We start from the raw sequence: 12,527 nt of genomic DNA on the forward strand, positions 1-12,527 counted from the left end.
GTGATTCTGCATGTGATGTCGTGCTCAGTGTCCAAGGGCATTGTGCCTACTGTTCAATATTAATTTCATAAGGGTACGAGCATAGCCTACGGAGTGCATGCTCGGCTCAGTCTCATACTGTCACTGTTAAAATATTCTACGAGTAGCCTATGAACCCAACCTATGGCAGCGCATTTGAATGATTGGTCTATTTATAGCCACCTCGATTGTTTATTTCCCCTATGCATTGTTTCAATAGCTTCTACCGAATTGCATCAACGCCCTCGACACACTCACGCTCCGATAAAGGGAATGACACTTGTCGTGACCCAGGGATAGGCTGCAGTCTATGTCTCATATAGGCTAAAGTACTGCTGTCACGTTGAATATTCACTGAGAGGGAATCATATGAAATAATGTGCTAATTTTCTCTCTGCGGAGAAAATGTGCCGTTTAATGTGGCTCCAGGTAGTGCGAACACCCAAATTATGCCACTGTGGAGAGTGAGAAAACTGTGATTGTAATCGCAGACATAGGCGGAGGGAATCGCCGTGGTGATTATTATTTTTATGGACGCGCCCGGTGTGTATGTTTGCGCGTGTCAGTCGTGTAACACAATCATGTTACAGAGCTCGTAAATCGAGAGGAGCGCCAGTGCATCAACTACATCGATGTATTGATCTACCCTCATGCCGCTAGAAAGGACGCTCAATTTGTATGCAAACACAACGTGCCGCTGTAGCTAGAGGAGCGTCAAGAGAACAGAAGCAAGCAAGCAATGACAACTATTGCTGACAACTCACGAAGATTACCGACAAGGACTAAATACTTGCTTTTGAAAGTGGATGAGACTGTCTGCCTGTCATTCCCGTAGGACCGCAATAAGTACAGGTAACAACACAATAACCTAGCGGTTAGAGCGTTGGGCCAGAAACCGAGAGTTCGCTGGTTCGAATACCTGAACTGACAAGGTGAAACATCAATCGGGACTCTTGAGCAAGGCACTTAAACCTAATTTGCTCCAGGGGCGCCGTACTACCATGGCTGTCCCTGTAAAACAACACATTTCACTGCACATATTGCGTGTATGTGACATTTTTGTTTTGTTTTACTCTTACGCTGTTTTCTGAGGGATAGAAATATGTAGAATACGATGAAGGTTGAATGCTCTGCTTCAGAAGTCTTCTAATATGGGTGTAATTTTGCATTTGTTGCAATAGAACGATGGCATTCGTAAATGACATGTTAAATCTATTAAAAACAACATTATGCATGACCTTGTGTGTGTCAAAGAAATGCCATTGGCACATTTTGAGGTGTGATGATGGTTGACCCTGTTTTTCCAAGGGTGGACCCTCCGGGATGCCTTTCTTGCACACTCAGATTGGATACACTTGACAGAGCTATAAAGCTCAGTATACCCCATTTCAAGTGAGGTGTCACAGCCAATTCTGTGGTGAAGCATTTGGTTGACAAATTTAAATGGTGATATCCCCTGACAATAATTAATTTATGGTATTGACTGATGAAGCGCAGCCAAGGACGGGGACCTGGTCCAAACTGACGCCCCATAAATAATTAGAAATCAAAACACTAAACCTGTGGAATGATTTCACATTCACTGTTACCAAACAGTAATGGCTTTAAAGCGAGCTGAGGGATGGGCATGGGGAAATGCAACCACACTCAAATTAATAGACTGCAAGGATTGATATCTAAATTAGTTTGAACCATGAAGCTATACAGTGTTCGTTTGCATTTACATTGTTTACAAACAATGGAGTAAAACAAGCTTATATTTTGGGTTCTGATGGGGAATGACAGTTGAACGAAGCTCAAGTTATATTCGTCAAGAATCAATACGTGTATATATTCATTTGTACGTCCAAAAACGGATACAGCAGACTCGATTCTCTTTCAGAATTCTAGATACTACTTATTATTTATCCATATTAGGAGAACGTGGTCTAGTAAAGGCGTTGAAAGAATCGTCATGATGATTCTTTCAATCTGGACTAGTCTATACTGTATGACTCAGCTTGAATGTGATACCATGGTATCTAGAGATGTGGATAGGTGATTGAAAGTGACTCGGATCTCTGCTCCTCTGACAAGGATGTCGGACTCATTGCATCATTCACACTTAATATATTACCTTATTTTGTGTCGTGAAGGGCGAGGTACATCATGGCTGCAGGCGGGCTGGTTCTTGATAGGTATCATAGTGGAGGAATCAATGTTTGAATTATAGCATCAGGGACTGCTTGAGCCCCATGTACAGTGCATTTGAAAGTATTCAGACCCCTTGACTTTTCAACATTTTGTTATGTTACAGCCTTATTCTAAAATGGATTAAATAAATTGTGTCCCCAAGAACACAGTGGCCTCCGTCATTCTTAAATGGAAGAAGTTTGGAACCACCAAGACTCTTCCTAGAGCTGGCCGCTCAGCCAAACTGCGCAATCGGAGGAGAAGGGTCTTGGTCAGGGAAGTGACCAAGAACCCGATGGTCACTTGGACAGAGCTTCAGAGTTCCTCTGTGGAGATGGTTGTCCTTCTGGAAGCTTCTCCCATCTCTACAGCAATCCACCAATCAGGCCTTTATGGCCAGACGGAAATCCACTCCTCAGTAAAAGGCACATGACAGCTTCTTGGAGTTTGCCAAAAGGCATCTAAAGGACTCTCATACCATGAGAAACAAGATTCTCTGGTCTGATGAAACCACGATTGAACTCTTTGGCCTGAATGTCAAGAGTCCCGTCTGGATAAAACCTGTCACCATCCCTACGGTGAAGCATGGTGGTGGCAGCATCATGCTGTGGGGGATATTTTTTCAGCATCAGGGACTGTGAGACTAATCATGATCGAGTGACAGATGAATGGAGCAAAGTACAGAGAGATCCTTGATGAAAACCTGCTCCAGAGTGCTCAGGACCTCAGACTGGGGACAAGTCTCTGAATGTCCTTGAGTGGCCCAGCCAGAGCCCAGATTTGAATCCGATTGAACATTTCTGGAGAGACCAGAAAATAGCTGTGCAGCGACGCTCCCCATCCAACCTGACAGAGCTTGAGAGAATTTGCAAAGAAGAATGGGAGAAACTTCCCAAATATAGGTGTGCCAAGCTTGTAGCATCATACCCAAGAAGACTCAAGGCTTTAATGGCTGCCAAAGGGGCTTTAACAAAGTACTGAGTAAAGGGTTGAAACACTTATATTTGCTAAAATTTAAGCAAAAAAATGTTGCTTTGTCATTATGGGATATTGTGTGTAGATTGAGAGGGGGGGGGGGGGGGGGGACATTTTAATCAATTTGAGAACAAGGCAGTAAGGTAGCAAAATGTGGAAAAAGTCAAGGGGTCTGAATCCTTACCAATTGCCCTGTAGATAGCATGATAAGTTGTGTTTTATATCCCACATGATCTGCTGTGTGAGCAGCACGATTTGATGCAGAGCTAGCAGCTCTAGTTGTTCCAACCCATCTAGTGTGTTTGCTTAATCAGCCCTTGTGGCGTCGGAGTGAGATTAGCATATTATTGAGACACATTTAATCAAGCCAGGTTGTAATTATCATTGAGTTTGGAATTGAAGGCGGTAGGAGGCTAGGCATGGGTCATTCAGGCTAGAGGTAAACATCTTATTAACCATGTAGGAGTCTCTCACCGCCTCCATTGTAAAAAAAAAACCCAGGGCAAATAGAATCACCTAGAAGCCCTTAATGCCTGGGTGCTTGGGCGTTGGTTGTACTGTTCCTGTTTTCCCTTTTTCCCAAAAGCACTATCTGAGATGACCGCAGTCACACCTCGACCACAACCTCAGTCATTCCTGGTCAGGTCTTCCCCACATAAACACACATCTCCACAAGCACACATTGCATGGCACAATAAGGCTAGGACTAGGAGTGCCCCTTGGAATTGCCGCTACAGTTCTCCGGCCTCTAATGACAGAGTCCAGCGCTTAATTTTAGTCTGGCTTCGCCTCTCACCTCAACGCAAGATTTGTTTTTCTTTAGGAACAAGTTCCCTGGACTAACATATGTCCAGCTTTAGTCAAGCAATACACGTTTTGTGTGTGCACAAAAACGCGCGCACACACAAAGAGCCTACTAACTGAACACGTTGGCAGAAAACGGCATAACAAATAGCAGTTCAGCGTTTGAGTCTCTGTGTAATAACTCTATCACGCAGATAGACACTGACTCAGGCATGCCGACTCTGTTCGGAAAGAATTGAGTTACTATTTTAAAATCAGATGCTGCTGGTCGAGTGTCTATTTATAGTCTACTTTATATACCTATGCAAACCCTCTCCGGCGTAGTAGTGCCATTTCCTCATGTACAGAGGAAATGACTACTTCCTTCAGAGTCCAACTCAAGCTCATTTCAGTTTTATCAATGCCTTCGTACATATTCCCCACCCTGTTACACTCCTGTATTATTGCATCTGAGTAGCAGTCGACAGTTGCTGTAAACACAATTCCATCTACTGCTGATTCAATTGCATTTCCGTCAATAGCTGCAGAGAGACTAGTTTAGTCTTGTGGGAACAGCAGGCAAAGTTGAGGGTAGGCAGTCTTCGAGGTCCTGAGGGAGGCAGAGGAGGGATGGATGGATGAGGTTTGAGCAGGCCGCCGGTCCAGCTGTCACCGACACTGACTGAAGCTTGTGAACCAACAACAAAACCCAGAGATGAGGATGCCGTGTAGGCATGGGAGGTAGAGACGTTAGGGTGAGGAAGGATAACTTGGAGTTTGATTGTCTTGCTAATAAAGAGATTTCACAAGGCACCTGTAAAGTTTATGGTGGGGCTTTTAATGCTCAATGCGAACACACAGGTGACAAGTAGAAGTTCTGTGTATAAACAAACATTGATTAGTCAGAGGAAGGAGTTGCTGTATATTTCACTCCCTACTGCTTTGACGACCCACCTACTTCCTTGTGTGTTAGCCTTCCCACAATGCATTGCAGTATCCTCACACCTCTCAAGTGTCCTTCTTATTTGAATCCACTACTTACCTGAAAAGGCAAGTCACAGTCATCTCAAGTATCCCCCAGAGATACCTTACTCTTTCAAGTCTCAATGCCTTCTTTTGTGTGACAAATGACCTTCTTTCATCCCATATCTCAATGCTAAGCTGAAATATTTCACAGATACCTTCTTGAGTCTGACATCAACATACTGGCGGTGGAACTAAAAACGAATCCATAACCCTTCTTTACCATATGTGTCAAAGGCTTCCTGTCAGACCAGTGATCAACCATACAAAAGATGGAAGGAAGAAAGGAAGGAAGGATGCAGTCTAAGAGCTTCCAACCAGAACCCTTAAGGTTCCCCTCTGTCTGAATCCTGTACTTTCCCTCAGGCTCCTCAACAGGCCATGTGGCCTTTCTCAGTGCTAGGCCCTACCATACTGATCCATTCATCATTGATTTGTGACAGTGGAGCCACATACTCTCTTAATAGGAGTCTGGCTGCGTAACTCCTTCTCCAAGGTGTGTGTTTATGTGCATTTGTGTAAAGGCTGTTACTGGCCAGACATGCCCGGGGTTTGTATTGGCCAACATTCATTAACGCTCCCAGTGCTATGCCATCTCCCAGCGCTATGCCATCTCCCAGCGCTATGCCATCTCCCAGCGCTATGCCATCTCCCAGCGCTATGCCATCTCAAAGCGCTATGCCATCTATTGCTACACTGCTGTTTTCATTTACACAGTACAACAAACAGGATGGCGATTGGGGTTCTATCGTTGCCTTGCATAATGTTGACAGTTGGTAATGGGGATTACTGATCGATGTGGAGGGAATTAGTTGATATTTCCCTGGTTCTTTGGTGGCCGTGTGGGATTAAACTTTTTGGTGTCTTTCATTTTGAGAAAATATCTCGGTATTAGTTGGAGAAGAAAGTGAGAATCCATCCTTGTCTTTACCAACACCCTCATCATTACCTGAACTACAAATCATCAGAGACATTATAGTGCTCGGGTCAGGGTTGGAACCAAAATGTTTTTCCAATCAGTCTGAGCAAAACCCCTATATCTTGGGAACAGAAAATTGACATTATTTACCGATTCTCATGATTTCAGAATAACATTTTTGTTCCGGAACACTAGAGATCACTTTCATTCCGAGTTCTGTTTCCATTCTTCAAAATCGCTGTTTGGTTCTGTTCCCTGAACCGGTTCCAACCCGTAGCTCAGGTTGTCTTTTTTTCTGTCAGACTGGATATATGTCTTAGCCGTGTGAGAGTATGCTGAGGTAGATTGAGTTTTACTTCAGCAGGAGAGGCAGGGGATATAAAGCAGAAAGGAAAATCAATGTCTTAACTAAAGGAGCTGGTAAATTATTGATGAGGACTATGTAATGGGATCCCTAGTGTCTGTTTCCTTACAACTTTGTCTGCTTGCCACTGTGCTGTGTGGGAGAGAAGCTTGGCTGAGCCAAAAACCAACACCCAGAATCTCTATGGCTCTCAGTGACATACATACATACATACATACATACATACATACATACAGTATATCACAAAAGTGAGTACACCCCTCACATATTTGTAAATATTTGAGTATATATTTTCATGTGACAACACTGAAGAAATGACACTTGGCTACAATGTAAGGTAGTGAGTGTACAGCTTGTATAACAGTGTAAATTTGCTGTCCCCTCAAAATAACTCAACACACAGCCATTAATGTCTAAACCGCTGGCAACAAAAGTGAGTACACCCCTAAGTGAAAATGTCCAAATTGGGCCCAATTAGCCATTTTCCCTCCCCGGTGTCATGTGACTCGTTAGTGTTACAAGGTCTCAGGTGTGAATGGGGAGCAGGTGTGTTAAATTTGGTGTCATCGCTCTCACACTCCCTCATACTGACTGGTCACTGGAAGTTCAACATGGCACCTCATGGCAAAGAACTCTCTGAGGATCTGAAAAAAAGAATTGTTGCTCTACATAAAGAGGGCCTGGGCTATAAGAAGATTGCCAAGACCCTGAAACTGAGCTGCAGCACGGTGGCCAAGACCATACAGCGGTTTAACTGGACAGGTTCCACTCAGAACAGGCTTTGCCATGGTCGACCAAAGAAGTTGAGTGCACGTGCTCAGCGTCATATCCAGAGGTTGTCTTTGGGAAATAGACGTATGAGTGCTGCCAGCATTGCTGCAGAGGTTGAAGGGGTGGGGGGGTCAGCCTGTCAGTGCTCAGACCATATGCCGTACACTGCATCAAATTGGTCTGCATGGCTGTCGTCCCAGAAGGAAGCCTCTTCTAAAGATGATGCACAAGAAAGCCCGCAAACAGTTTGCTGAAGACAAGCAGACTAAGGACATGGATTACTGGAACCATGTCCTGTGGTCTGATGAGACCAAGATAAACGTATTTGGTTCAGATGGTGTCAAGCGTGTTTTGCGGCAACTAGGTGAGGAGTACAAAGACAAGTGTGTCTTGCCTACAGTCAAGCATGGTGGTGGGAGTGTCATGGTCTGGGGCTGCATGAGTGCTGCCGGCACTGGGGAGCTACAGTTCATTGAGTGAACCATGAATGTCAACATGTACTGTGACATACTGAAGCATTGACACTTTGGGCCCAATGTGGACATTTTCACTTAGGGGTGTACTCACTTTTGTTGCCAGCGGTTTAGACATTAATGGCTGTGTGTTGAGTTATTTTGAGGGGACAGCAAATTTACACTGTTAAACAAGCTGTACACTCACTACTTTACATTGTAGCAAAGTGTCATTTCTTCAGTGTTGTCACATGAAATGATATACTCAAATATTTACAAAAATGTGAGGGGTGTACTCACTTTTCTGATCTACTGTACATGCATACATGCATGCATGCATACACAAATAGTCACAAGGCCTGCATACAGACACCGCCTGACTTACACATGGTTGCACATAAACACAGACAGAATGAGTTGGAAATGTATGTTTCAGTAGTCATTCAATTTACATTCAAAGGTAATTCTGTAGTGTCACAATACACTGGTCTAATGAGACAATGCATTGTTGATCAATATCACCCGTCTGTATGGAGCACGATAACAGGAGCAAAATGAAGGGGGGGGGGGCATCAATTCTACATGGATGTAGAAGAATGAGCGGGAGGGAGGGAGGGATGTAGAGATGGGGAGGAAAAGAGAAAGTAAGGGAGAGCAGGTGAGACCTGAAAGCTGCCTTTGTGTGGCGGCTGGCAGTAGGAACACTGGTCTGCTCTGTGAGGTGTTCCATGCACACCACAGACACACACACTGGGGAGTTATGGGGGGGGGGGATGCTTTGGCAAACATACCGGGTTGCTGTTTTCAAATGTAACAAAAAGCCACTCTCTCCCCACCCCAAGATTAACAGACATTACACTGCCATAAAGTGTCTATTTTCCCTTACTTTACCTTACTTTACCAATCTCCATTTGAAGTTGCTAAACGGCTCCCCGTTTCCTTCTCCACTGTATCTGACGCTGTTCAACCAGAGCTTGAAGTACGTGATCATATCAGAGCTGGCTGCTTGATGTTCGGCATACTGAAACCAAAACGCCACGGTTCCAGGACTGGATGTCAAAAGCATAACAGGACCAAACATTCAAACTACTTTGAATATATATAATCAAATATAGAGTGGTGGTATTGTTTAAACTTTGAGAGTCAATGTTTTTTTATTTTTTATGTCTGTCTCACCAGAACTGTCTGCTATCTGAACTGAACTGAGCGAGGTCTGTGTTTTGAAGAGACTAGATTTCATCTTCAGTTCAACTCGGGGGGGTTTATAGTGAATTTTTATGTGAATGAAATGACCACCGCTGTGCTAATTTATTGCTGAGTGTGTACACGCTTCATACTGATAGTGTATGTTTTGGTTTATACAGTATATCGGCATGTTGGTATGGGCGTGTGTTGTGCATTACATAATGGTGTGAGACCGTGTTCCTTGACTTGTTAATGTGCATAGTGCTGCTGGGCTCTGGCTGTGCTGTTAAGTGCTCCTCGGGTTGTGTACTGAGCTGTGATCTCGTTTATTTGCGTCCTCAGGAGAGACCCGGGAGACAGCGGGCGCCATGAGGCGGCGAGGAGGGCTTGAGAGAGAGGAGACATCGTCCTTCATCATCCACAGCATCGGGCAGTGCAGGAAGTGCACACACGCACCACAAAGACGGTCTAGCAAGAGACAGGCTAACGGCACCCGAATCTGAGCGAGAGAAACCGGAGAGAGTGGCTTCAACATCCATTTATTTATCCTCAATGGGCTCAAACTGGATGGGACCAGACTTGGAAGTGACGATGTCCAAGTTACCACACCGTTCTATATTGGACCCTCCTTGTTAGACCTTTCGAAATAACTCGCCCACCGCTGTGAGGCTTAGAACTGAGGGGCAGAGAGAGAAAAAGAGAGAAGGAGAGTGATAGAGGAAGAGAACGAGAGGCACTCTGGGCCCCATGCAGGCGCGTAAGAAGTATGTCCTGTTGGGGCTGTGTGCTTGCTGTTGGCTGCTGCTCTTCTACTGGGGAGGCGGGGTCCAGGTCCGTCTCTTCAAGCTGCTGGGGCGGCCGAGGGGTGAGGTGGTGCGTCCCTGGCCCAACTGGACCGACCGGGCCTTCCTGCCGGGCTATGCCCAGCTGGAGGAACTCCAGACGGGGCCGGGTTCCGCCGAGTCCCCCCACCAGCGTCACCAAGCCTGGACGGGCATCTATAAAGACAGTCGCTGCCGCATGGAGACCTGCTTCGACTTTACGAGATGTCGACGTAGAGGGCGGGACGGGTTTAGAGTATACGTTTACCCGTCGGAGAAGGGCGAGCGCGTATCGGAGAGCTATCGTAAGATACTGATGTCTATAGGCGAGTCGCGGTACTACACCACGGACCCTCGCGAGGCGTGTCTGTTCGTTTTGGGGATTGACACTCTGGACCGAGACCAGCTCTCGGGGCAGTTCGTGCCCAACCTGGACGATCGTATCAAAGGTTACCCGCTCTGGAACGAGGGACGGAACCACCTTGTCTTTAATCTGTACTCGGGGACCTGGCCCAACTACAACGAAGACCTGGGCTTCAATATTGGCCAGGCCATCCTGGCTAAAGCCAGCCTCAACACGGAACACTTCAGGCCCGGGTTCGACGTCTCCATCCCCCTGTTCTCCAAGGAGCACCCCCAGAAGGGGGGCGAGAGGGGCTGGTTGGTGCGAAACACAGTGCCCCCACGCAGGAAGTACCTATTGATGTTCAAAGGGAAGCGGTATCTAACGGGCATCGGGTCGGACACCCGTAACGCCCTGCATCACATCCATAACGGGAAGGACATCGTGTCCCTCACCACATGCCGTCACGGGAAGGACTGGGAGAAACACAAAGATGCCCGCTGTGACCATGACAACCTGGAGTATGAGAAGTAAGTCAGGATTTGGCATTCTGCCAAACTTCCAATTCAGTTAGTCACTCATTGACAACAATGCATGACTAAGTGAAAATTTGACTTAAGTGGAAGTTAGGATTCTCCCCTTAGGGATAGGTTATTATTGTGAGGTGGTGTCATAACTTGTGTTCAGTTTCATCAGGAATACACGTTGGGCTTGTACTATTGCTTAGTTTTTACTTGTTCTGGGCGTTTATTGCGGCTCTTAGATTTAGGGGTTTTATGAGTTTGATTTTCTCTCATCTAAACTGAGGTCTCCTTCTGGATATTATCTGGCTTTTACAGTTACTGTTCCAGTTATCATGTTAGGATTATCAAGTGTTGGTTGCATGTTGTGTTAGATTTAAAGTATAGAGTGTGGTCCTGGCTGTGTAAGGTCTTGGTGACGAGTTTACACCCCTTTTAAAGCAAGTCAACATCCAAAGACCAATAGATTGTCCAAAGGCCAATAGAAAAAGGTTCTGAAACCTCCTGATAAGTGTGTTTATTCATCCATGCATAGAGGAGCAGTATCACGATGCAAAGAGGATTGAGGAGAGGAAAAGTTGACTGGAATAAGAATAGCAGTTGATTGGGTAAGAATAAGGGGAGGCTAGAAGTTGATTGGGTAAGAATAGTGGGAGGCTATCTTTTTATGTAGCTTCCAACAAAGTACACCAGTAATCTGGTCCTGGTCGGTTACCTCTAGAATAAGAGAGAGAGAGAGCGCGAGTGGAGAGACTTGTCTTACCCAGTAATAGCAGTTGTCATCTGGCCAGGACATAGCTACCTTTCTGGGTTGTTGACATTGGGCCAGTGGTGAAGGAAAGGGGACGGATCTCCCACTCAATACTGTATGAATGAGCTCATTTATTCCACACATAACAAACGGTCTGCTCAGACATCAGGGGGTGTGGGGGCTTATGTTATATGATAGTGATTTGGATATGGCGAGGGGTTAGATAGGGGTGACAAAGACCTCTCTCTGACTCTCATATCCCGAGGAGTGGGTGGGCTTTTAACATGAGAACCATGCATGGAAGTGGAGTCAGAATGAATTAAATGAAGGCTTTACAATATATAAATGTCCCATGAAGCTGAAGGATTCTGAGAATAAGGTTAGGTAACGACTCCCACCATCCATGTCTCTCTCTCTCTCCCCAAATGCCATTCTTCCTCTCCCTGTTTCTCCTGTCCTCCTTGGCTGTGGGCTCAGACAGGCTGCAGCCTCTTAGCAGGTTGCACCAGGTTAATGAGCCCATGCATCTGGTCCACCAAGAGATTAACCCAGGAGGACCTGGGACTAGACAAGGTAGGGGATGGGGGGGGTGTACCTGAAGGGGAGTACAGGACAGGCAAGACATGGGGGTTAGATAAAGGGAGGGAGGGACGAAGAGGGGGAGAGAGGCAGACAGCAGGAAAGAGAAGAAGAAAAGGTGGGAAGGGGTAACAGATGGGGAGGAAGAGGAGAAGAAGGTAGGACTTCAGGCAGGGAAAGGACCCAGAAAGAAAGAGGGGCCAAGAGGGAGGGTGACGAAGCGAGAGAAAGAGGGAGGGAGAGAGGGGGATACTTTAGGCAAGGGAGAGGCTTTACCGCAGCTTAATGGCCTAGTTTCTCTTTTTTCTTACTTTGAAGGATTCCCTGAGAAAGGAAAGAAAAACCTGCATTGTACAGTGAATCTAAATGAGGGTGTGTGTGAAAAGAGAGGAGTGGAAATTAAGCACGGACTTTCAGGAGACACACACACACACACATACATACATACATACATACATACATATATATATATATATATATATATATATATATATATATATATATATAACACATACTAGTAGAATACTTTACATGGTTGCTTTAGTTCTAGTTGAAGCACTGAGGTATACGTATCAGGGACGTGGGGGAGGGCGGTGTAATGGCAAAAGGATGTACCTCTCCATTCAGCTTAAACGGATATTCCCATGACGACGGCCTTGCCAAGTGGAAGACGGTGTCAGAGCATAGGCCATTATTCATGACCCAAAAAGTACTCAAGGAGAGGGAGAAGAGGGGAATAAAAAGAGATTAATAAAAAGACCACTGTTCGCTACTGCAGTGCAGAATATACAGTAACTGTTGTACACTGTAGATACAGTACAGGAATATACAGTAATATACATAAATACAC

At 45.5% G+C, this 12,527-nt stretch overlaps 1 protein-coding gene across 2 annotated transcripts in view; it reads left to right on the forward strand.

Moving 5' to 3' along the window:
• Window positions 1–270: 270 nt before the first annotated feature.
• Window positions 271–12,527, forward strand: part of LOC139373392 (exostosin-1c-like) — a 72,526-nt gene continuing 60,269 nt past the window's right edge. Inside the window, exons 1-2 of one of the 2 annotated variants that reach the window (XM_071113844.1) lie at window positions 271–870; window positions 9,005–10,356. In XM_071113844.1, the coding sequence (XP_070969945.1) occupies window positions 9,410–10,356 (947 nt within the window). In that variant the 5' untranslated portion in view covers window positions 271–870; window positions 9,005–9,409. Of the gene's footprint in view, window positions 871–9,004; window positions 10,357–12,527 lie in introns of those variants that run through there. The other variant, XM_071113843.1, reaches the window with a different exon arrangement.

Source organism: Oncorhynchus clarkii, chromosome 18 (genome assembly GCF_045791955.1).
Source record: "Oncorhynchus clarkii lewisi isolate Uvic-CL-2024 chromosome 18, UVic_Ocla_1.0, whole genome shotgun sequence".
Classification (NCBI taxonomy): Eukaryota; Metazoa; Chordata; class Actinopteri; order Salmoniformes; family Salmonidae; genus Oncorhynchus; species Oncorhynchus clarkii.